Source organism: Pholcus phalangioides, unplaced genomic scaffold, assembly GCF_987345545.1.
Source record: "Pholcus phalangioides strain wild (caught in Gottingen) unplaced genomic scaffold, Ppha-v1.0 ptg000032l_1, whole genome shotgun sequence".
Taxonomy (NCBI): Eukaryota; Metazoa; Arthropoda; class Arachnida; order Araneae; family Pholcidae; genus Pholcus; species Pholcus phalangioides.
In genome coordinates this window covers 8332508-8359388 of record NW_028301622.1, presented here as the reverse complement: position 1 = coordinate 8359388, position 26881 = coordinate 8332508, and the positions used below count along the sequence as shown (strand labels likewise).

At 39.8% G+C, this 26881-nt stretch overlaps 1 protein-coding gene across 5 annotated transcripts in view; it reads right to left on the bottom strand.

Annotated features, from left to right (window-relative positions):
* The window catches only part of LOC149066865 (ras-specific guanine nucleotide-releasing factor 2-like), a 416992-nt gene that overhangs the window by 79426 nt on the left and 310685 nt on the right, over nucleotides 1–26881 (bottom strand). For 3 of the 5 annotated variants that reach the window (XM_089253071.1, XM_089253073.1, XM_089253072.1), the window contains exons 10-12: nucleotides 12384–12501; nucleotides 6256–6410; nucleotides 535–667 (exon numbers count right to left, since the gene is read on the bottom strand). In XM_089253071.1, the coding sequence (XP_089109197.1) occupies nucleotides 535–667; nucleotides 6256–6410; nucleotides 12384–12501 (406 nt within the window). The remainder of the gene's footprint in view (nucleotides 1–534; nucleotides 668–6255; nucleotides 6411–12383; nucleotides 12502–26881) is intronic. The other 2 variants (XM_089253074.1, XM_089253075.1) reach the window with 1 other exon arrangement.

Genomic DNA, 26881 nt, shown 5'->3' with positions numbered 1-26881 from the left:
TCGTGGGGGGGGGGGAAGATACTGCCCACTTTGGAAAGCACTGCTCTAGACAGATCTACTTTTCAGTAACTTTGACAAAAAACAACGATAAACTCGATTTTAACGATAAACCTCTTGCGGATAAGTTCTGTCATTCATGGAAGGTCTGTAATCCTTACTCTATGGGAGGGGAGAGGCTTGAGTCAATATCGGATGGTTTTATTACAAAGGTAAATGTGATAATAAATAGTATTCCAAACATAATCTTGTGAATAACCAAGAATATTCTACAAGTTCCCGCTACTGAGATGAGCGGTGGCAGTTTTTGAGAAAAAAAAAAGAGTTTTTGATTCTTATAAGCGGAAATCTGATTGTTATAACCGATGATTTCCCTGTGTTAAAACAGCGTTTGGTTCATGTTTTGCCGATTTGATTCTTATAACCAGTGGCTACTGTAATTTCAAAATGAATTAGAGATTTTTTAATTGTTAAAAACTCGAATTGACCAAGTTCCACTGCACGATGATCTTTAGAGAAGAAGGTTGTTAAACTTACCACAATCGTCGACGGTGAACTGGAATTGCTCGTTGGGATCTTCGATGAGACACGCGTCTGACAAAGGTATCCGTCCGATCCCCTGCTCCAAAAGAGATCGGGCATCATCAGCATCACCGCCTCGTGACTTCGGCTTCATCACAACCAACAGACACAGACAGGAGAAGAAGACAGACAACAGACACGAACAACACAGAGAAAGACAAAAAAAAAAGAAAAAAAAAACAGAAAAAAGAAAAAAAAAAGAAAAAAGAAAAACACACACTTTTCAACGTTCAAACAAATGCATCGAAATAAGGAAATAAATTAAAAAATAAATGAATAGAAAATAAAAAGAAAAAAAGAGGAAAAAATCTGGAGCAAAAAAGCCGGAATTTTTCCAAGAAAATGTTTAAAATATAGATGGCAACATGCTCTTTTTATTTTTTGAAAAGTTCAAAATATAGGAAAACAAGCAAAAATTCCAAATATGCAGGAGATATCAAGCAAGCGTGAATTAGAAATAGCCGTCAATAGGAATTAATATTGAAAACGGGATTATGAGAAGCCAGAATTCATCATCACTCCTGATATAATCGTACAGAACGTGCATTTATTGGAGGGAAGAGAGGTTCTACAATCATTCCAAGCTTATGAAATGGTACGAGGTACAGACATGCTGACGTATAAAATATAATCATGCTTAATATGTAATAAGTATAGTCATGCACAGTACGCACCTTGTGTTTCAAAAAATTAGAACTTACCAGAAATTTACGAGCTCTATTCGTGGAATGCTCAGGTTAGGAAGAACAAATTTACACAGCATGTCTGAAATTCGCATTTCCATCTGCTTCAGATGTTCTTCTTGAGATGTGGTCCCGAAACTTTTTGAAAGGCGACCCCTTTCAATGAGAATTTTTTTTCTCCCCCGGCGAGCATCCCTATATAGGGTGACCATATGCCCCGTTTTCCGTGGGGAATTGTTTTTGTTTCCCTGTTTTTTGTTGATGAATGTCTTTTCATTTTCTTGATCAGTTATGAATGAAACCAAACAGTTTTTCCGTATTTGTGGTTAGCAGAACTGTTTTATTATGAGATTTCAAACCACCAACATGTTTTCCAGCGTTGAACCCTGCGGACGGCGTCATCAACACAGCTGCAAGTTAGGACGGAATGCGTTTCATGCGTACGTTCATGCGTTCTGGACCTTGGTGGTCCAGAATGGGTAACCGAACTCAGGGTCACCATTACCAAACGCAGGGCCCAGTGTAATAATATTTTCGGGTTCTTTTATAGGAGGAATAATTTTAGTTGATTTGTTATATTATTTAAATATTCAAAACATTCCCATGGTTGCGGCACAGCCACCCTTGCTTATTATGCAAAATTGTTTCTCAAATACAGGAGTATTTCCTATTACAGCGAGTACCCGTTGTACTCCCCACAATAACCCTGCCCTCCCAATATCTTCACTGACTTTACTTCTTAATTAAAACAGCCTCATAAACGACACATTAGCGTCATTAATCTATTAATTAGCGTCACATTAATCAAATTAGCTTCATAATATAAAATGCTGACATTTTCTCAATCATTCATATACGTTCTGTGTTTTTGATTTTGAAAAATATTTTAAAATCGGTTGATTCTTTCTTCTCTTGGTTTCCGAATTCCCTGTAAAATTATTTACTTGATCTGTTGATTATTTTGTATGCAGAATTTGAAGAAATGACACTATATGGCACATGTATGGCAGGTAGCTGTTCGGCTGAGAGAGTAGAGACGTTACGTTGCGAAAAATAAATTTTTCATTGGGACGTTCTCATTTTTGAGAATCTCTAACCCCCCCCCCCCCCCCCCACCCCAGTTCAACAACACAACTCCTCCAGGGGGTCACGACCCACATTTTGGGAATCACTGTTCTTGAGCATATCAGTGGCAAAAAATTTACATGAAATGGATATAATACGTCCTAAAATGTCAAATAACATTTTCCCTTTTTGTTTCAAAGAATTATAACATCTTCAAAAAAATAATAATAAAAAAAGCGGATAATCGCAGAATATTTCCATGCAAATTTACATCAACACAATTAAGTTGATCTAAATTTGCAATGTGAAAATATTCGTGCGGTTAGCCTTTTTTAAGTTTCAGGGTGTTCTAATTTTTCGAAAGAAAAGGGAGAAAAAGTAATTTGGCATTTTAGGACGTAAAATTTTCTTTGCCCCCGACATGCTCAAGAGGAACATCATAGGCAATGCGAATTTCAGCCATGCGGTAAATTTAGGTTTTCTAACTTCAGCATTTCTTGAACTGCACTCGTGAATTTCTGTGACATTCTAAGTTTTGGAAACAAACGTGTTTTAAGCATGAAATTCAACGTAAATATTGGTTGTTATTACTTTTTGTGGATGTTTGAAGTTGGATATTTTATTCAAGAAACTAAAAATTTAAAATTGTGTTGAAGTTAGCGAGTAACAGATAGTTATTGTTCCGAAAATTAAGTAAATTGCCTTTATTCATCATTTATTGTCATTTGTTCCCTCTGCAAATAGTGTAAATAGTGATTATCTTATGAAAAAATGGAAATTAGCGCATTTCTCTGTAAATCTTGCCAATTTGATGGAAACTCAGTGAGTTTGGCAACAGCGCCGATGCTCTGGATCAGTATTATCCGGAAAAAATAATCCTCAAGAGTAATTTCACTCCTCAACGAAATTAGGAGGAGTGAAAAATCACTTATGTAGATGTATTGGCGAACAATACTCCGAATGATGTCTATTGGTGCTCCAGAAATTTGTAGAAAGAAAAGGACAAAAAAAAAATGGCACCTTGCGTACGTTTGAGAAGTCGTCTTTCAGGGGTTCTCTGTTCGGCGTGTATTGTCAAATCTCCGCCTGTGAATACGTGTAAAAATAGCTGTTTTAAAAAAATTTGTTATGCCCTGCATTCTATTTCTCTTTTACTTATTTCAAGGACTTGCGCGAGAGACATTATCCGGAACATTATTGTGTAATTCTCTTTCGATTGGTATTCAGGCGACACATGGAAAAATGAACCCCTGAATATAATCGGAAACATTTGGGTCTTTGGTATTTGAAATCATTATTTAACTACATTAAAATCATCATCAAAAGCTGATTTTGAATAAAATTGCTATTTCAAATATGAAGGTATTCGGAACAACTGCAGTATAATCCAGAGATTCCATTGGCGACTTTTGTTTGACGATAACTCACCAAATCTGACATAGAGGCACTGGGTTGCCGTATCCTTTATACGGGTCCTTCCTTTGTCTAATATTTGAAATACCGGTGTTGTTTTCTAGCGTGTGTGAGTAGGTTTTCAATAGGAATATTTTCTGGTCAAGTATATCATTCTTATATGCTGTCGAGTCCCGTTATAGCAAACTCCAAGAGACCGGAGAAATCACTTCGTTAGAACGAAATTTCGTTACAAAGGAATTTCAGTTTTTTTGCATTGTTCCTATGTAAACGTATCTGGGGGATTAGAAAAGTGTTCGTTAAAACGAGATTTCTATAAATACGCTATAACGGTATTCGTTAAAACGGGATTCGACTGTATATTATTATTATTATCTTTTATTTCGTATCGGTTTGTTAAAAGAGAGTCCGGGTTTTATTTTTTTATACAGGGAATATATTCATTTGTACAACAGGAAGAACCGTTGTCTATTTAAAAGAGTCATACTATTATTATGCTTGCTGGTTTCTGTTATTGTTGTGTTTTCTGTGCTGGTGATTTTTTTTTCGGAGTTTCAGTGTCAATTACGGCCTTGGCGACTTTTCGCCGGTCGTGTTTGGCTCGGAAAAAGTCACCAAAAATCACCAATCTCCGGTTTATATGACAGCTGTTCCAGATATTCGTTTAAACTTAATATTCAAATAATCTAGGTCAGTGGTTCTCGACTTGCAGTCATATGAACCCCTTGCCGTCCTAGGACAGTCTAAAATGGCTACGGGTGAAAATCAAGTGGAAAGGGGAGCCATGACGTAATTTAAGGGGGGGAGGGGGCACAGAGAACTAAGAACAAAATTACAAATATGTAAAAATAACGGTTTTAAGTGAAATGTGGTTGCAAAAGTGTGAATGTCTCTTTCAGTATCTTGTGGAGCTGTGCATGGGAATCAGGGACATAGGGCCCGTCTGGGACCTACAAAATAAGATTTGGGACTGTGATTTTTTAGAGCAAGTATGTGCATATATATGCAAACTGTTACTTTTACTTGATTACGGAGCTCCAGAACATTACTTTGCCTGAGGGTCCATACTGTTGAGAGAGAGAGATAACCCTGTGTACAGAACCCTCTCTGAGATCAAACCTCAAACTATCATTCATTGAAAAACTTAACTAATTAATTCACTACAAATTCATTAAAAATTAATTAAATAAGTAAAAATGGTCTCACTCTTGGATAGTGGGGGAGGTTGAGTGGATCACAACCGTTTCAATGCATTCGTTCACCCAGCCAAGGCACGTAGAGAGATCTTAGGTGCAGGGGATGGGGCGCTACCATGATATTGAGGTCTTGTTCTGAAATTTTTATAATAAGTATACAAGTTGGTCGGTGATAGGAGCTCTCAGGACATCCGTTTACCCTTCCCCGATGCCGTAAAATTGTCTTGCCTTGGATAAGATATAGAGGTCACGAGAAGAAAATATGGTACAAAGGGGGAACCCAATGGGTGAAAAATATTGGGAAACACTGATCGAGTTCACTTTCATGCACCAAGGAAGATAACTCGGAGGCTTTGGTGTCACGATTATGCTTCCGTGTAAGTCACTATGTTTGGTGTCACGATTATGCTTCCATGTCGGTCACAATGATTGGTGTCACGATTATGCTTCCATGTCAGTCACAATGATTGGTGTCACGATTATGCTTCCATATTGATCAAGGGACTGGTTATCACGATTACGCTTTCATGTCAGTAATCATTATGCTTACATGTCCATCACGATGATCGGTGTCACTATTATGCTTCAATGATGGTTACAGGGCTTGGTGTCACGCTTATGCTTCCATGTTAATCAAGGAGCATAGGTGCCACAGTCATGCTTCCATGTCAGTCATGGAAATCGTGTCACTATTATGTTTCAATGTCAGTTACTGTGCTTGGTGTCACGTTTATACTTCCATGTCCATTACAAGGATTGATGTCATGCTTCCATATTAATCATGAAGTTTGTGGTCACGGTATTGTTTTCATGTCAGTCACAGTTTTGCTCCAATGTCCGTTATAGGACTTGGCTTGAAATTTGGCAAAAAGAAATTTGTCGACGTCTTAAGTTTTTATTTCATTCCCAGTTGCGCCATAAGCGTGAAAAGTTTGAGAATCAGTTATCTGGCCTAAAGTTTTATGCCACGTGACATCTTTCCTATCGAGATTATCGACTTACATATGAGATGGACATTGATTCGCATTAAGAAACGTAGTCTGTGTCAATTGGATACACCTTATATCACATCAGACGTAAATATTGATACTGGAAGATGTTTTAGAAAAATTTAGTGGAGATGAAAAGATAAAATATAATTTAAGTGAGATAAAAGATGAGTGAAAGTGAAGCTGCTCTAGTGAAAATGCGAAGGATTAGTCAGGTGGAATGTGCATTCTGAGGTGCAGAAAAGGATGGAAATAGTTGGCATTTCTGATGAAGAGAAAGAGTAGAAGAGTGAGGATAAAATGATAAGTAGTTATTTTTTTCATTCTTACCTCCACCAAGTGAAGTTTCCCTCCAGATGTTCTGGTGCAGAGCAACATATGATTTGTGAAGAGAAAACATTGACGTACGACTTCTTTTTCTCTGGCACCGATCCGGGCCCTTGGAGTCTTTGGTTTGTCACCACCGAGGACTTGGATGACGCTACCTAATCAACAAGAATCGATAACAGAAAGTGAGGAAAAACTCAGATCATATTGAGAAAATTGATTCATTTGGTTTTTCATTTCACTATTACAGATACATTCAGCGGCAGTCACGATATACTGTACTGTACCCACCGTGCAAGCCTTAGTTCCTAACATTTGGGTTTCACGGACTTTATGTGCCAATAAGATAAATGAAGTCCGTGTATCAGTAAAATGGTAAACGGAACACTACAAAATAATGTTTAGTATAATAGGAATTAAGCTCAAAATAAGCTAATTCTTTTCTAATTCATAGTCGCTGACTCCTGAAATCTCTTCAAGGACCCATGGATAAGAACCCTTGTCTTAGAAGAAGTATTATAGTCTGAGTAAATTCTGTTGAGCTGGACCATTGTCACCAATACCGTGAGTCAGTGAAATGAAGTTAGCTGTAAATGAAGCTCAGAAAACGTAATGACCATATTTATCCATCTGCGGACATTTTTCCCATGAAGCCTATTATGCTATACGGCATGTCTGAGGATGGCGGGAGCTTGATGTCAAGGCTATGCTTCTATGTCAGTCACGGTGCTTGGTGTCACAGTTATGTTGCCGTGCCAGTCACGGTGCTTGGTGTCACGGTTATGTTGCCTTGCCAGTCACGGTGCTTGGTGTCACAGTAATGTTGCCTTGCCAGTCACTGTGCTTGGTTCCACGGTTATGCTTTCATGTCACTCACGAGGCTCGGCGTCATGGTTATGTCTCCACGTCAGTTTCGGAGACTGGTGTCGAAGATGACTGTGAGGATTTTATGGAGAGCGTAGAAGCGCAGCATATATCACTAGAAGATTGAATAAATTATAACGACTGCTGAAAGCCTGTATACCACAGCAGTTATGTTATAACAATACGCACGTCTAACTGGAGATATCTCCACCACTGATGTAGGTGGAAAGGGCTTAGCAACTATATTTTTGTTACGTGGTTCAAAAAAATAGAGAGGAGAAAAGAGAAGGAAAAAGGATCATTTCACTCAAATAAACTATCCGACCCCCCCCCCCCCCCATTAAAAAGAAATAATTTTAATGAATTATAATTTATGGTGGGTGATGATGATGGTTAAAATTGCAGAAAAACGTTCACAAAAGTTAATTCAGTTTGTATATAGCTGCGCAAAATCTGTAAGAAGTGCAACAAATATGCTTCTCCATCTAAATCATAGTTTCCCAAACACCCCCTTCTTCAGAAATATTTTTCTCTCATCGCCCCCACTCAAGCTTACCCATAGGATTATGTTACATCGGTAACTTCTATCGCCCCCCTCCCCTAGACAATTCCATCGCCCACTTTGGGAAACACAGATCTAAATTATGAAGCGGTGGTTCTGCAGGATTTAATGCTATCAGTAAAAGGCCAATATAAGAAGCAACACGAAGCCTATAATAGCGATAGATGAACAAAGAGTAATGGGAAAATAAAATATTTCGAATTTCCAGTTGTTGACATTGGTTACAAAAGAAAGGCCAGGATATATAGGACCAGAGCTCGAGAAGTTCAATATGCATTCCGATTGATAACATTGCTCAACACTAAATTTTGTTGTCAAAGATTTTTCATCGATTTTAGGGTTGATTCTTGGGTGCTGATTCTGAGCCTGGCATTGGTCTCGTCAGATTGGCTGAATAAATGAACCCGGGACTCTGCCGCCCCGAACTTATACCGTTGCTGGGAACTCTTGCAGCCTAGCTTCGTGGCAGAGTCTAGATCTAGAACAAAGTATGTGCACCTAACAGTCTGAGTGAGTATTTAGTGTTGTGTAGAGCTACCAGATTCGAAAACTGAGAAAGGAGGATGCCTGCGTGTGCATCAGTCAAAAACTTCACTTTTCCCAATTTCACAACAGATAGCGCCACTCTTCCAATCAATAGGAGCGGCCACAACAATAACTTTACCCAACTAAAATAAAACAGAAACGTTAAGAAAAATGCAAAAACAGGAAAAAAAAAATTCTGGGAATTTTGAACTATTGGTGGATGCGTCTGGGGGGAGGGGACCCCTCATATCAATGAAGAAATATATGTTTCAAAGTGGGGAAAAATTCCCCCAGAGAAAAAGAAATATAACTCTGGAATCCGGAAAAGGAGAACAAACGGACGAATTTTCCAGAACGTAGGAGGACGGTTGTAAACCCAAGTGTTGCGCACGATTTTCCATTGTTGTCATGTATAATTCAAATCGCGAGTGGAAGAGTAAAGATGAAATATTTGTACTATTGTGCGTGTGTAGGCTTTTTGCTTTCGGTGGCTAGACTTATTAAAGGGGAGATTGGCTCACATTCGTCCCTTGAAGTTGGGAACCACAGAAAACCAACTTCAGCCGACTAACGCTGTGGTGCCGGTGGGGTCAGAGCTCGGATTCTCGCACCACGAGTCCGTCACTATGACCACTCGATAACCACAGCGGCACATGGTCCGATTGGCTCTAGTTTTTGAGATAAAGTAAAAGTTAAATAACAATGGCAATACATAAGCAGCATACAAATCACATCAGAAGCCTATGTTACAAATAAATACAGTAAATCATTGGCAAATATATTTCAGTAATTTTAGGGTGATTTTGGACCGCTGCGTGATTAGGAATCTGGCATTGGTTTTGTCAGGTTGGCTCTAGTTTTTGAGAGAAAGTGAAAATTATGTTTCATTTGTAACACATAAACAGCATTAATCGCATTCGAAGTGCACGAAATGCAAATCAATAATGAACTTAATATCAATGAATAAAGACCACTGATATATAAATGCAGTAATATATTGAATAAAATAGAAAATAAATAAAAAAAATTCAATCCATTAGACTACAAAGGAAACGAATATCTCCATCTTTCCTTAGAGATATGGACGGTCGGACCTAATCCAGGCCAAAGCTCACAATTGCCGAGACGGCCAACATATGGCGAATTATCGGAGGATGAGTGAGAGGACGTGTATTGGAATCTTCTCAACGGCAGTTGAATTTTCTCTTTTTCTTAAATACATATTCGCATCATAAAGCGGTTAAAAACTTTCGTATGGAGATAGCGGACGGGGACATCATAAAAAAAGTTCAAAATTTCACTCGCAGATGGCACTGTATCACCGAAAGCTCGACATAACAAGACACAAACAGTGTATAATTAATGTTTATCACGATTTGCGCTGTGTAAAAACTACCACAATCAAATATGAGCACCCTTCCACTCGTTTATATGTGTAGCACGAGCTAAAAAAAGAAATGAGATATTTTTAGGCAACGCAAATTGGTTTAAAATATGAATTATATGCACTGTTTGTGTCATGTTAAGTTGAGATTTTTGGTTGTACACTGCCATCTGTGAGTGAAATTTTAAACTTTTTTATATTCAGAGGAAAAAAAAAAACCCGTATTTTGGTGCAAACCCCACCTTTTTACGTCAGTTGGTTGACTTTTATCAATATTTAAAATGTGTTTAGTACTTCTTGCCCATCCTCTCTCTCTCTCTATATATATATCCAAAAAATAAGACTTTACGTTAATTTATTGTACCCTTCATTTGTATTTTGTGATTGAGTTATTCTTGAGGATAACATCACTTTCTCCGCTGTCTGTACGAGCGTTTTAACAGTTGGCTAATGCGAAGAAGTATTTAGGAAAGAGAAAATTCAATTTGTGTGCTCTTGCGAAGAGCACTCTACACTGCAAAGGATATCAATCTTTTTTTAGAAAGCGTGTGCACTGCTCTCTAGTGTTTTAATTTGAAATGTATTCTTTATACTTCAGGAGAGTAAATGCATTTACTGCAACACTATGAACACATTGAAACAAATATTTATTTGTCGCTTTTTTATCGTGGTTGTTTGGGGAGTAAAGCGAGACGTCCATGGATGCTTAATACTTCCAATGAAGAGTTGAGATAACCAGTCAAGAAAAGAAATAGAATAAAAGAGCTTGGGACTTGATTGGACTAAAAACTATGGGCTGAACTTGAAGACATGGCCTGCCGAATGCTTCGTGCTCTTACTGACAAATTAAAATGACTTTGGTTTCATGCAGTAGAAGCTTTTTCTGTGTATATTTAGTTTAATCACAAAAGTCAACAAATTCTGTGAAGGTTCGTGAAGATCATTAAAAAAAAAAATGATTGGTGGAATTCAATTCGCAGTTCAATTGTGCCTATCCTATCAGTGGTTTGATCTATCGCTGGGAAAACGCGGGTTTAGATCGAGTCCGTACCATAGTGACCACAAGAAAGAATGCCTTGAAACAACCTCGCTGTCCGAGGATGCTCTCAAGTCATCGATAATGATTTATCAGGTCTCACCACCCAGATTCCCATCGTCGCAAGTGCCCATTGACCACCTCCACCTGTGAGTAAACTACATGGGTTGATTTTTTTAACAGTGGTAACAGCGGTGTAGCGACGCCGTGAAACGGAGTCAGGCTTTGTCATTTATACCACAAGCAAGTTGAATACCTACTTTTCCTTAGAGCAAATGAACTCGAACCGGTCGGAATACCGTCGCACTGTTTCTGATACAACAGCAGAGTGCACGACAGTGTCACAAAGGCCTGAGTTGGCTGGTTTCAAAAACCAGCCGACTGGTTGTTGCAAAAAGTTGCCCGACTGGTTTCAAAAACCAGCCAACGCATCGTTAAAATCCTTTGAAAATGCAATTTTTCTGTGGTTTTCACTCCCGTCAATAAACTTAGCTTCTCTAAACTAAAAGATCCCATTGACCCACTCAACAACTGGCGTATCTACAGCATTTCATGCCAATGCGGATTATCAAGTGCGGATTATAGGTCAAACAAAACGTGCCCTAAAATACCGTCTAAATGAGCATAGAAGATACGTAACCAACCAAGACATTAACCGCTCATCCATAGCCCAACACCGCTGGTCCTTTTTGACCATAAATTTGACTTCTACCAAAATCATTCAAAAATGCCCGTCCCCGTCTGACTTGGACTTCTTCGAGTCATTTCACATCAACGAAAACACAAACTAGTTGGTCAACAAACTATCTAGCACACCACCCTTCTCAAAAATCTGGCAACAGTTTCTATAATAATTCTTCTTCTCCATCAGCATCACTATCACGCTCTCGTTTGCGATTGGCTCTGCCATTTTCCTTTTTTCTGCCCTTCTCCTCTAGCCGTGGTACTTTTTGCAGTTTTGGGTCTACTAACGTCGCTCGTTCAATTGTATCATCTAACCCAAAAGGTAATTCATTTCTATTCTGAAAGTGATTGCTGAGGCCCAGAAACCATTGTTGCCCGACAGTTTTTGTCCATTTCAGGCATTTGCCCAGCTCTGACGAACTTTTAAAGCAGCCTATCGTTCATGTAGGGTCCAATTTTTGGTAATATACAAAATTTTGCGTCAATGAGTCTAAAATTGAAGATTTGTATAGGGAACTTGAACAGAAAATCAATTTTTTTATACATATGGATTATATATAATCGCGCCAATATAAATAATAAATGTAATGAAATTTAAGGGTAACTACCAAACTCGATTCACAGGATCATTCGAGATGGATCGTACAAATTCTCTTTCAGCTAGGGATTCTTGAACTCGGGATCTGGCTAGATTCACAAGGTTTCCGAGCTGCAAATTCACTAACAGCCATGGGCTCTCGAGCTATGAGTCCCGACCAAGACTTGATTCACAGAGGCATCCAAGAAGGTGCATTTACAGTAACAGCCAGGGTTTATCAAGGAGTGGATTCAAATCCATGTTTCATTCGCAGGGGACTCTGAGATGAGTCGTTCAAATCCAATTTCAGTCCTATTACACTGCACTTATTGTGCCACTGGTTTCTCTAATTTCAAAAAAACAAGCAAACAGCTCGCGAAGCTGATATTGTTTATTTTGTGTCACGGCTAGAGAAGGGAAAAATAACTCCTTTCTTAACCTTACACAACAGTGTAACTATGTACGTGCTAATCATGCACAATAGAATATAAATGCTCACCTTGCCGGACAAAGACTTGATTGACGTCCAGCAATATGTCGCATCCTCCAATGATCATCCTCTCAGTAGCAAGGTTTTTGCGTATGTTCTCCGTTTCACTCACTTCATCGTGCATTTGCTGGTGAAAAGTACCAAAATGAGCATATTATTAAGGGATTCAATAAATTTTTCATTGAAATATGTATATTAATATAATGTGATTATAATTGAAGTTCCCGCGGGTAGTCGTTTTTCACAAAAACTGCTTCTCCGAATACAGCCAAATTTTTAGGATATCTTAATGAGACTATGGGAAAGAGACCTGTAAAGAAAATCAATTTTCAATCACCAGATGAAAAGTAGTGTTTTTTATTGCATTTTATAGTTTCCCATGGTCCATATAGCGCATATACAGTTTCAATGGAGTACGTCTGCCACAGCGGGCGTTACATAGGGCTGAGTAGTTCCACAGTACTGACACTACTCCGACCTATATAGAGCCCGTTCTTGAGAGTGACCATATGCCCCGTATTTGCCGGGACAGTTGCGGTTTTCTCTGTTTCTCTGACTGTCCCGACTTGTTTGCAAAAATGTCCCATTTTTCACGTATTTTTTCAACGAAGCCAACTTGACTTTTGTTCTTTAAAACAACGATTAAAATTGTCTTCCCAGCTCAGAAATTTGTATTCGTAATTATTGTAATGCAATTTCTGAGTTGCAGATTATTGCAACTACAAATATTCTTATTTGTAGTCGTAATTATCGTAATATAATAAGAATATTTATTTCACATATCTGTCATATTTTTTTAAATTTACTGCAAGTTGCAGTGGCGTTTCATTTCCTTCGATTGGCGACTTTTCTGTGATTTTAGCATGAGTTAGCAACTTCGTTTACTTTTGGCATCATTTTTGGCGATACGTCCCGTATTTTCTCGTATTTCGACGCTCAATTTCACGTATTTTTCCTCGAGCAAATATGGTCAGCCTAGCCATATGGTCCATGGGAAAAAGTAAAATGCAGTAAAAAAGCCCCCATGTTCTCACCTGGTAGTCAAAAATTGAACTTTTTAAAAAAAAAAAAAATTTTAAATCCTTCTAGCATGGTCTGAAGATATCCTAAAAATTTGGCTGCAGTCAAATAAGCTGTTTTTGAAGAAAAACAACTACTCACGTAAGAGTAGGGGAACTTTAATTATGTTCACTCGGTAGTTAGCATTGAGAACTTAAAAAAAAATTGATCATTTTAAAAAATCCCATACTCGTTAAGCGTTAATCACAGAGTTACAGTTTTGATGTAATTATAATTCTTAAAGTATAGCCACAATTATTTGGCATTTAGATAATTACATACTCAGTATTCGATTGAGTCGAACTAACCTCCAATCTTAACTTATGGGACTACAAACAATTCTTTTTTGGCACGATAATATCAAGTTGATTAATGATGGTATTATTACGATTTATTATTGAAACTATAGACTGAGCTAAGTAATTTTTGAACACTTGATATCGTATATTTTAGTTAATTTTCCTTTTTTCGATTAATATAGAAAATGTCTTCTTTTACTGCCTATTTCAACCATTTTTCAACCTTGTTTCGCTAGCCTATTTAGTCAACCATTTTAGTCAACATAATCAATCAATATCTCTTATGTTGGGGGTTTCTGTATTTTTATTATATTCGACGTTCATATTTTTGCATAGGCACTTTTTTTCAGCCACCTCGTTGGACAATTTGCCCGTTACAGTCTTAGTATTTGTATTAAACTTCCTACCATAACATACAGAAAAATTTATAAAATTCTCGCTGAAAGAATTTAAATTTAGCAGCGTTAAGCCATTTGTGCCAACGAGTGTTTTTTTTTGCGAGAAGAAAATTACAACACATAAATTTTCTTGTTAAGCTGTACTCAAAAGAGTACAGTTTTTTATTAAGCTGTAGTACACACGAATGGGATAAATTGATTGTTCTGCTTCAAGAACTAAGTCGTGAAAAGTGGGTTTTTTTTTTGTGAATTCAAATGTGCCACGGCATAAGAAATACTGAGAATTTCTAATCTAATGCCGAAAACATTCGTCCGAAAAGGCTTCGATACAGCTGAGCTGCAATATTTCAAGCAGATTTATGCAAATCATGCCGTCAGTAAATCGAACGAAGCACACGCGTTCTTTATTCGACGTCGGCAGCCTAAATTTTCATTATCTGCTTCATATACAGGGTGCCCCACAAATTTGTAAATAGTTTAAAAATTCATAAAAATTGGAAGAATTCGTATATTAATATATGCGGCTTACGAAAAAGTTATTCTCGTGAAGAGGAATTTTTTTCGGCACGGAAAAAAATCTAGTTGTTTTTTTTGTCGATAAGAGCCGCTGCACGAATGTGAATCATGGAGTTTCGGACCTGCACCATTCTTCAATCCTTTATGTATTCGAAACGTTTGTGAAGCTTCAGCGGGTGATACGTGGCTGAGGTAAAATTAAACAACCTCACTACATGTCAACATCACAATGAAAAGCTTATGCAGGCGCCTAACAGGGAAATCCAGAAATCCTGCATTTTATAGGAATGATTTGCATATTTAGAGTTATTTTCTTTTTCACAGCTCTCTCTTTCTCTCTCTCGACGGAAATTCAAACTAAATGTTTTTCCGTTACAAAAAGAAAAAGATCAAATAGTTCACCTTTTCCTGAGAATATTTTCGCAAACCGCATTCAAATGTACCGATTCCTTCAAATTTTATGAATGTTTTAGCTGTTCACGAATTTATGGGACACGCTGTATTCCATGTTAACTTCATTCATCATTAAACATTCCGCGAGTGATTTTTAATTTAAAAAAAATCTGAACTTCTGACCCCCCATTCGTGCAAACCACAATCTTTTATCATCATTTGTGTTTCTTGTTAATTAATCTATAAACATTTAACGAAATTTTGTCACACCCTGTATGCACCATACAGTGTTTAAAAGGAACGATCCTATATTTTCCCGCAATTCATCCTATACCAGACATTTATATATATATTTTTGGAAATTATTACGGTAAGTCAGTGTTAAAATCTCATATTATTAATCCTGTTGTTTTTGGACTGCTACTGCCATCTAACGGCGCAAGTGCAAAGTCGTCAAATTTAGTTCAGAAATCGCATCAGAGATGTCACTACATTCGTGTAAGAAAATTTTAAGTGGTTTTCGATAGAAAGTTTCTATAGAAATGAGATAAAAGCACAAATACGTATAAATTTATCAAGTAATTAAATATAAATTATGAACAAATATAACTCCACACATTAGTTGACAGTTACGTTGATCAGATATCATTATGAAATATATCGATCTTTATATAGTAGAAATTATCTTTAGATGTACAGTGCAATGGTGGTTTTGTTAAAACAGTAAAACCTGCCTTGAACGGAATCGCAAGGGATCGAGATTGTTTTCGTTGATAAATGAAACTTAATAAAAGTTGAATAAAAATTTATTATTATTATATATATACACTGCTCAAAACAAATAGGGGAGCAAGCAAAAAAGTGAAGAAAACCGTGCGAGACAGCCACGTATTGGCATACAATGGATAGTACACGCGTATCAATGCGCAATACAGAAAAAAGACGTAAAAAAATTTGGAATTGAGCTTTAATTCTTTGAAAATATGGAAAAAACATGAAAAGATGATTTAGGGCAACAATTTGGTTACGTGTAAAGGATAAAAAAAAGTACTGTTTAGACATGATGCATGAGTTTTAATAGGGCGTGTGGTCTCCTCGAACAGCTAAGACTGCTGCACACCTGTTTGCCATAGATGCGATGAGGTTATCGATCAGACTTTGGGGAATACTGTTCCACTCCTCAAGAAGTGCAATCTGCAAGTCTCGGACAGTAACAGGCGGCCTTGGTCGCGCAGCAATGCGTCGTCCGAGCATGTCCCAAACATGCTCGATTGGATTCAGGTCAGGAGAGCACGCTGGCCATTCCATACGCTGTATTGTTTCAGCTTCAAGCATGTTCTCCACCAGACGAGCTCTATGCGGTCGGGCATTATCATCCTGGAAAACAAAGGAATCTCCGATGGCTCCAGCGTAAGGGATGACATGAGGTCGCAGTATCTCGTCTGCATACCTTCGGGCCGTCAAAGTACCATTCCGAATGATATGCAGGTCCGTACGTCCGCCTATGCTGATTCCACCCCATACCATCCAACCAGCTCGTCTGTATTGTGACCTTTCACGAACGAATGCGGGGTTATTGCGAGTGCCCCTGTCCCTCCATACCAGAACACGTCGGGTGTCACACTACAGACTGAATCGGGACTCGTCTGTAAACAGCACTTGGCTCCAATCATGTTGCTCCCAATCTCGATGTTCCGCAGCCCATCTTCTTCGGGCCGCACGGTGGCGTGGGGTCAACGGAATGCAGACCATTGGCCTACGTGCATAGAGCCCTCACTCATGAAGCCGATTACGTACTGTTTGGCTGGACACCCTTCGTCCTGTTGCCAAGAGCAACCGTCTTTGCAGCTGCGTAGCATTCTCTGTTCTGTTTCGACGGGCTGTTAACCGTACATACCGGTCATCAGTTGCTGTAGTGGCGCGTGGCCGACCTTGCCCTGGTCGACGTCTAACATTTCCTGTTTCTTGGAATCGATTCCACAGCCTTGCAACAACACTTCTGGCGACTCCGACAGCGTCCGCGACACTACGTTGTGTTTGCCCTGATTCCAGTCTGCCTATAACCCGCCATGCCATGGATTCTGGTAAATCACGTTGTTGAGACATCCTCAAGTCACTTTGTCTCTGCTAAAAAAATACTGCGCAATCGAATTTCACAGTTACGGCAGTAAAACAGACGTTTCTGCAACATCCCGATTTCTGTCCTTATCTCCTTTTTCTGGTTTTTGACGTCATGAACTTTGATTTGCATATGAAGTTTTCTTCTTCCGTTTTCTGCTAGGCTTTAAATTATGGATGATTCATTTTATGTTACTTATCGGTATACATCTTTGCGTAATTTTGTTAAAACCATGTGCTCCCCTGATTGTTTTGAGCAGTGTATATATATATATATTTAAAGTTCTTAATAAAAGTTCAATTGACAGAATGTGTAAAATTATGTAACGATCTCGAATGTAATTGAAATAAAATGAAATAAGTTAATATGAAAATATCGTAAATAAAGTATGAAAAAAAAATTATTTGAATACAGACACAGAATGAAGTAGTTACATTATTTACACAATAATTACTACATACAGTCGAATCCCGTTTTACGGAATACCGTTATAGAAAAACTTCGTTGTAGCGAAAACGTTTATAAGCTTTAAATAAGTCCACGTAGGAACAATGTATTGCGAATTCCGAAATGGAAAATCCGTTGTAACGAACTGAAAAAGAAGTTTGCGAAAATCAACAAAGGATTACAGAGAGTTCCAAAATTATCCCGTAAAGTCGGCTTGAGAGAATTAATATACTGATGTGTTGGAGAGAGAGAAGGGCTGTGTCTTCTGTGGTTTTTGATAGGAAATTCTAACCAATACGTTTGCGTGAAGGGGAAATAAAATCCGTGGAAAGTCAGTGTTACGCGTTAGGAATGTTTCTTATTTACTGTGTTTCAAAACATTTTAGATTAAAGAGAAACCCAAGATCATTTTTGAAGTTGATGCTGGAGTAAATAAAAACGATGTGGCATTTAAAATACTGCACATCTCCATCTACTCTTTCAACGTTTTTGAAAAATCTGATCAAACTGGAATGAAACAGCAGTTATAAGAACCCATAGAAAAAAAAACTTGACTTTCTCTCAAGTTTTCAAGATGTGGATCGGGAGGGACCAGTCATTAACATCTAGCGAGCAACAATTTGGTAAGTGTAAGTAAAGTTCCCCTCTTCTTCTTATCGGTCGTAGGTCCTCGGCTGTACCTCCACTACGATTCCAGGGCGAAATAACTGGATTCTAGACTCCCAAAAGGAAGAAAACAACACTTTATTTAATTTATTATCCAACACCTCCACGAAACCGTCCTGTCTCTTCGGTCCAAACTTTTACACTCCTTCTCTTTTTCGAATGTCTCAACTCGTTCTCGTTTCTCTCTCTCGCGACTCCTGTTTCTCCTCGGCCTTTTTCCAACCTCTTTTCTCCTGAACCTTACACGTCCCATCATCGAAAAGCACATCCATCATTTTTAAATGATGATGATGCTTCAAGAGCGTAACTCGGTTTCTCACTGCTACTGTGACAGGGCGTCGGCATTATCTTGCGTATCACCCTTTCGGGTCCCCCAGGCCAACGCATGACGCTATCCGGTAGGCGAGTGTTGTACCGTGCAGTAGCAGCTACTTTGGCGGCGGCCATACCACCCTTGAATGGCAAATAACGGTTGTTCATCCAAGAGTTTATGGGGTGGTGGTCACCACCGGCACAAGAGAAGGATGACCTTTCCCTGCCCTGATTCCTGGGTACGCCGTTGTTGACGATTGAAGATTTAGCCGGTTGGCTTCTGGTTTTCTCGGTCTTCGACTGCCGGTTCGTAGCTCTGTTGATTCCTTTGGCAAATGGACACGAAAACAATCGCCAGTCCGATTGCTTGGACGTTTCCTGCCTAGCCGGGAACTGGTTCGTTGCCGATCTCCTCCTGTTGACAGCATGACCATCGTCGTATCGTTTCGAGTTCATCTCCTTGAGCTGCGAGGCCTTGCCCTCGGATGCGGACGCGTCCCGATTGGTCTTGCACTTGACGAGGGCGAGCGTCTTCTTCACCATGTTCCCGTTGACGTAGGGACAGCGCCTCGTACAGACATATGGTATCTTGGATCCTCGATTGACGACTGCCACGTCGACGATTTCTCCGTGTTCTGATATAAACTGCGACACTGACTCGGGTGTCATTCCCTCGGACGGCATGTTGCAGACCGGGGTCATTTTAGCGCATCTGGTCTCGCAAGCCGGTACGGGCACAATACAGCGCACTTTAGTGCCTCCTCCGTGGACTTGGAATTTGTTCGAGTTCCTGAGACAGTACCGGACGACCCTCCAGTCCTTGGTCAGAGTCTTGACCTTCCTGAAAGATGAGACCAACCTCAGGCTGATGTAGCCCTCCTTGTTTCTCTGGATTTGTTTCAGGAGAAAGTTGTTCTTCATGATGTTGAAGTTGGTGAAGTAGCTCTCGACTTGGGATATGATCCTCTCTCCAAGTTCTTCGTTAGGTATGCAAAAATCGTTGTTATTGCCGTTGTTGGCCTTCTGTTTGCCATCGGCAGATGAAGTACACACACCGTCCCTACGGCTCGGCTCATTGATCGGACTTGGAACTGGTACATTTTCCAAGAGTGCGTCGTATGCCGTCGGACATATTAACATTTCATTTATCAAGCGACTCGACACTGCGCAAGTAATTGGCACGTATCCGTGTTTGCCGTCGCTGATCTTCATCATACATATTTTGAGAGGGGCTATCTCACTTTCGCCAAATGCGGTCTTGATCCTTATTCTCCCCTCGCCTTCACTGTCGTCGATCTCAACCAAATCAGATCTAACGACTGAGATCTGGGTCCCAGAATCAACTACGCCTCTTATTGTCTTCTGACCACATTTCAAACTCACGGTCTGCGGTGTGTCAATGTCCGCACCAACACCAGCTGCCGGCACCGTGATATGTGCTGTTAGAACTGTGGTTTCTTCAATCGTGTCCCCCTCTTCTGTCTGGACAGAGTTCACCTGGGCCCGACTCAATGGCTCCTGCTGGCCTCTTGCAGAACAAAACCTTGCTATATGGCCTTCTGCTCCACACGCGTAACAAGTGACTGCAGCTCTCTCTCTGGAATTCGAACCCATCGTCGCCTTAGGTGGGCAGGACTCACCCTGAAGCCTCTGGTTTCCGTTGGCTTTCCATCTCGGATTTTGATGAACCGGTCTTGGGGTTCTCGTCCTGTCACTAGGAAAGGGTGTCTTCAGAGTCCTCTTCACATCATCGAATCTATCTAGTTTCTCCGATAGCTCACTTGGTGACACCATATCACTCCATTCGTCCAGATAGTGTTCCTTAAAATCTGCTGGAACGCGTTTTTTCATTTGATCGCTGATGATTAAATCTCTTAGTTGCTCAAACGTCGTGACCCCCAAAGCCTCCGTCCATCCATCAAAATAGGTACACAGTTCGTGGTAGAAATCTCTCCAGGTGCCCTCTTGATTCTTGTGGCTCGAAGAAAACATCTGTCGGAACTTCTCTGGGGTGAGTTTGAATCTCCGCAATAACAATTCCTTAACTTGATTATAATCCTGTACTTGCTCTTCCGGCTCGCGGGCAATTAACTGGTTCATCTCGTAGGGAAGAAGTCCCAAGAGCTCAGCTAACCAATCTTCCCGTGCCAGGGCCGCGCGACGAGCTTGCCGCTCGAACAGCACCAGGTACAGACTTATGTCCTCTTCCATTCTGAAGTTCTGCATCATGTTCTGGAAATCCCGGCTGGGGGTTCTGCCGCGCCCAGCTTGATTATTCTCCTCTCTTCTGACTCCTGTCTCGATCCTCAGTCTTTCGAGTTCATGTTCCATCTCCTTTTCTCTACGCCGCTCCTCCATCTCCTTCTCTCTACGCCTCTCCTCCATCTCTTTCTCTCTACGCCTACGCCTCTCCTCCATCTCTTTCTCTCTACGCCTCTGCTCCATCTCCATCTCTTCTCTTTCTTTCCTATTGCCTATGATCGTTTTCAGCATCTCTCTGCACGTCGCTTCGTTGTACAGTTCACTTTCCTGTATGGTACTCACTAGTTGCATTAAGTTGAACTCCGGTCGGACTTCTACTCCCAAGTTGGCGGCCATGGTCTCCAGATCCTCCTTGTTCCCCTTTGCCAAATACGCCATCTTTATTTATCGTCTCGATACCGCCGTACAACACTTGCTCCTTTTTGCCTGGGCAGGATTGCCCCTCTCAGCACCGGTTGTCGGGTTGACTTCACGAAAAAAAAAACAGCGTGGGTGCTCGACGCTGCTACTATCCTTCTATACGAACCGGGTGGTTCCACCGTCGCTAGGACACTCTTCTTCGAATTCAGCTCGCAATCTTGAGTCGTTGAAGCTACGACCTCATCCTACCGACTGCGCCAGTAAAGTTCCCCTCTTCTTCTTATCGGTCGTAGGTCCTCGGCTGTACCTCCACTACGATTCCAGGGCGAAATAACTGGATTCTAGACTCCCAAAAGGAAGAAAACAACACTTTATTTAATTTATTATCCAACACCTCCACGAAACCGTCCTGTCTCTTCGGTCCAAACTTTTACACTCCTTCTCTTTTTCGAATGTCTCAACTCGTTCTCGTTTCTCTCTCTCGCGACTCCTGTTTCTCCTCGGCCTTTTTCCAACCTCTTTTCTCCTGAACCTTACAGTGTACAATAAGTATACTTGTATTTTACCATCAATGAAAAAGATTAGCATATTATTGCATTAGCAGAGTTGCCAACTGCTACGAATCGTCCGTAGTTTCTACGGATGGGCCGCAATAAACTACGGAGCTGATAATAAACTACCTGAAACACTCTCAACACTGCGGAAATCGGTTTATAAAAAATCGGGTCTTTGAGTTATCTTGCGGTATTTTAATGTTTTACTTATTATTATTATCGTATTGAAAATGCATCGATCTTTACCATAACGCCGAATTTGCACACGAATATGAAAGAGCTCGAGTGAAGATTAACTCGCAACCGATCTGTTTTGTTTGTGCGCGGAAGGCAATCTGTAAGAGATACTAACCCCCGGTCCGGCAAACAGTTCGCCATACGGGGTTCCCCGAAGGGAGCATTTATTTTCTCCACAAAAGAAAAAAAAAACCATCATCAACTGAAAGCAATCTGTAAAACCGCGTCTAAACCCGCCACTCTACTGGATGCCAGAACGTCTGCTCCGGTGCCTAAAAACATGTTTTTGAGTGGTTCAGCGCGGTGGGTTCGGATCCTGTCCCATTTGCGTAATGTACGGTCGAGCTCGCGGAACTTGTGTCGGAAAAAATGTTTCGTCGTAGGTGGTGTAGGAGCTCTGATACGCAGAGAACGGGGAGGAGAGGGGGGGGGGTCTATAGTCCGTTTCAGGTTATCATCATCATCATTTGGCGTCCCATAGGGGAAAATCCTAGGCAAAATTTGCCCATTGCTCTAACACCAAGTGGTTAAACATGAGTTGTGGGTCATGTGAGAATGAAGAAAAATATTATTCTGTGGAAATACCAAGAGTTTGGTGGTTGCTCCGGGGACGAGAGTTACGGTATCTATTACCACATTATATTGAATCTCTGTATATGGGAGATTGTGGAGAACTGCCACCGGTAAAGCCATGTCAGAAAATTTGAGGCTGCTCCTGTCTGCGGTGCCCTTTTAGAAAAGGAGCAGAGAAGGTCTCAGGGATATGGCTGAGAACTCAACATGAAGTTATTAAATAGTAATGCATGAAAGCTCTAGTTAAAGCAGAATTGTAACTCACCGGGAATTTAGGTGTTTAGTGTAATTGAGAAAATTTACCAGGTTGTAAATGCTGGGAGCATTGACAACTTCACTTAGTGTCACCTGATGATCACCGAAGTAGTTACTTCTCGGGATAGAGAAGGCGGGACATCGTCCCACATAGTGGAGTGGAGTTTCGTATTTTTCTCCACACGCAGGACAAATAGGTGAATCTGTATAGCCACAGTTGTGTAGGTGTTTCGCTAGGTTAGCATGACCAGTGATGATCTGTATAACCTGTCGAATTTGTTTCCTGTTCAATGAAATAAGTTTTTTGGCAATATTCGGATGGGTTCCCAAGGCCAGCTTGGCCTGTCTGCAGTCCTGCCTTGAGTTCCATTGCCGCATGTGTTTGTCTTCTATCCATTGTTTGACATCTCCTTTGATGGTTGACATCGAAACAGGGTAGAAAGGTTCAGGTCCAGATAGCTTCATGTTTCGTTTTAGGTTAACTTTGCAGCGCAGAGAAAGGTAGAGAGTGTATTCCTTCGCCGTAAAATATAGTTCCCATGTATCGGAGGCTTACGATTACGGTTTAAAAAAATACTGAGAAAATTATCGTTCTGAACCGATTTTTATTCGTTTAAAATGTTTAAATTAGAAAAAATATTGGTTACCATTACACGTGAAAAAAATATTTTTCTCAGTGAGATATGTGATAAAATGAGCCATACCTTACCGTGACTGCGCATCGATACATTGGTTGAAAGGCTTTCGTTGTCATAGCAATGTGTGATGCGGTTCCCTAGTAGCCTCCCCTTTACTGCAAAGTTAACTTGAAACGAACTATAGGATTACTGAACGTCCGTATATACGGCCCACAAGGGCGTTGGGATTGCATTGAATATTTATAAATTATTAAGGGACTCTCGGTGACCTCGGAAAGGTGCTTCGGGTGAGAGGGCTTATGTGGTCTGAGCCTTCTAGGTTCCAGAGCCAATGAGGTGCTGCATCTAATTAACTTTCAACTAAAATGAAAAAAATTAAATATTGAGTGATTATTACTTGCTGTATTATGATTATGTTGTCCTGGAGGGGCTACCCACTCCATGGAAAAGTTGAACACACATTCATCACTACTGACAAGCTTCAGGCAAATGTTGGCATGTCTGCATTAGCATATTGTTAGCATATTATTACGAATTATACAGGGTGTCCCATCAAAACCTCTCACAGTCTGCTCAGCCAGATATCTCGCTTGGAATACATAAAAAATGCGCTAAGAACTGCACCTGTGCGACCCATAGTTTGGAGAAAAATGCAAAAGAAAAGTATGTCATCATATCCGCTGAAGGGAAAAAACTCTCCACGTCATTCCATGGCGCGCATGCATGCCTCGATATGGTGGATATTTTGAACATCCACCTATGTAAACATATGCAAATGCCAATGTTCATTTTTCCAATAAAGTTTTTTTCTCCCTTGCACCGGATACGACGTCATACTTTTCTTTCGCATTTTTCTAAAACTATGGGTCGTACAGGTGCAGTTCTTAATGCATTTTTTATGTATTCCAAGCGTGAAATTTGGCTGTGCAGAGTTTGGGCGGTCTTGATGGGATTTTGGTTCAGTGGTTAACATACTCGCCTGGAGAGCTAAAGACTTTATCAGCTGTATATGTAGTTGAAACTCGGTATTATATGGCACTACTTTTAAAAAAAAGCACTACTTTTCCATCTGGTGGTTGAAAATTGAACTTATTTTTCTATTTCACCAATCTCTCTCTCCCATGGTCTCATCCTAAAAATTTGGCTGTATTGGGATAAGCAGTTTTTGGGAAAATCTACTCAGACTACGGGAACTTTAATTATAATCAGAAATTTAATTATAATACATTAATTGGAAGATTTATTTCGGTTGATGTAGATGTGTACAAGGTGTCTGGAATTGACACCAATTTTGAAACTGAATATTTTAAAAACAGTGACAAAAATTATTTGTGTATGCTTTTCAAAATTAAGGGTTTAAGGAAAATATGCAGTTAGATTTTAACGATAGGCGGTTCGACAGCCGTAGAAATTTGATCAAATCGTATTTTATTAGTGTGAAGTTTAGTGGAGAAATTTCTTTTTTAATCAATAACTTCTTGATTCCGAGAGTAAACTATACCTAAGGCAACTGTGTGGAATACTGAGCAGGCTCTCATTGTCCTCCGTCTTTGCGCAGCAAAACCATTTTTTTTGTTCAAAATGTCATCTAATCGTTAAAAAAAGGGACAAAGGGAACAGCAGGTTGCAGAGAGATATTACCGACATCACACTTTGATTAAAGATGGTGGATAAGTCAGTCTGGGTTTCCAGCAGCCCCTATTTTTAAACTATACCTTAGCACAACGTTTTGCAAACTTGTGGTGAAGTTGTTTTTCCCTCAGTATACTGAAGTATGCAGCAAAACCCATCATAAGGAAAAAATCCATCAATATTTCTGGAAGATTAGCAAGGCTTACAATAATGAGGAAAATAATATGGACTTTCGTGAAGGTTATAATGAGAATCGATCAAGATGGTACTCAGAATGGAAAAATAGTCACTGCCAAAAAAGAGAAAAAGCCGTGAGAATCTCGCGCGATAGAAATGAAACTTCTTGGTTTGATACGACTAGATTCACAGCTCAATTAAAGTCAATTTCAATTATTTAAAATTGAATTTAGAAATTTTAAACTTAATTTTAAATGAAATTAATCTTGTTGACCCCTTATTTTTTCCAAACCCCCTCTTAAATATAACTCACTTAATCCAATTGATCCCTTAACCAGTCAGCTGTCCAATTAATTTCTTCTTTTTCCCTTTTTTATATAAATTTTCGTTATTAAAATTTTTTATGAATACATTGAAACTGTGGCCGCTTCCTGCGGTCGCGCCACGTTTCGCCACGTTCGTGGTTGACAGACGACCCGATTATGGAGTAACAGCCAAGGAATAATAAATCAGAGATCATAAAAAAAATTAAAGATGAAAGAGCAAAACGAATTTGAATTGTAACGAGCCGGAATCGAAGCCGTAACCGCTGGATTGCGAGTCCTACACTCTATTGACTGCAACAGAACCAGTTGTTGATTTTCGTTCTAATTAGATATATTGATAGCGCGAATAGATCACGAGAAAGAAAATAGCTTGCACTGCGCATGCGCTTTAGATATTCATGATTCTGAGTCCCGATCCACAGCCGTTACTAACCCCTACTCAACTTTATTTTCTTACATGGCTGAAAAAAATGTCTATTGACATCTTCCCCACCACCACCCATCTGCTTATCGGAACTTCATCACATAATCAGTTATTCTAAGGAACGAGTTTTGAGGAGAAAGAAAGCGTTTCACTTTTTGCGATGAATTTTCTCTCCCTCACCAACTTTCACCGTTACGTCACTATAGAAGTTTCACTTCAAAAAAAAACAACGAACTTTTTATGACCATTGCGGTTATCTAAAATTACCAAGCCTGCTTGCTTGCATCATAACCATTTTAATTAATAAGTATCCTCTAAAATTTTCTCTGTTGGATTCAGCTGACTCCAGCCATCTTTTGGATTTCTTACCTAAATTTGTTTGGGCGCCCCCTTGGACGTTTGCCGCGAGAGCACCAACTCAGAACAGCTGCGGTCCATCTACTATGCTGTACGCCAGCAATGTGCCTAACTCATTTCCATTTAATTCGTTTCATTCTCCCCATGACATCGTATGTGCTTTTGTTTAAAAAAAAAGTGGAACGTCTGGCATAAAACGGGTTAATATATGAATATTTTCATGCGTATTTACATCAGTTCGATCGAATAAGTGTTGTATGTCTGTAATGATTATATTTATGTGAACACCTAGAATAGTTCAATCCTCGCATTACGGGTTGGAAAACGGGACATTTCTGCAAACGTTAAGATACACGTGCATTTGCTTGTATAGAAGGAGAAAACTCATTCTAGTATCGTACAGATACGTTGTACTGTGGCCATCTTTGCGCTGTACCATGGATTTTATGCATCAAGACATTGGATTTATGGGTTTCCTGCACAGATATGGATCAGACGTCAAC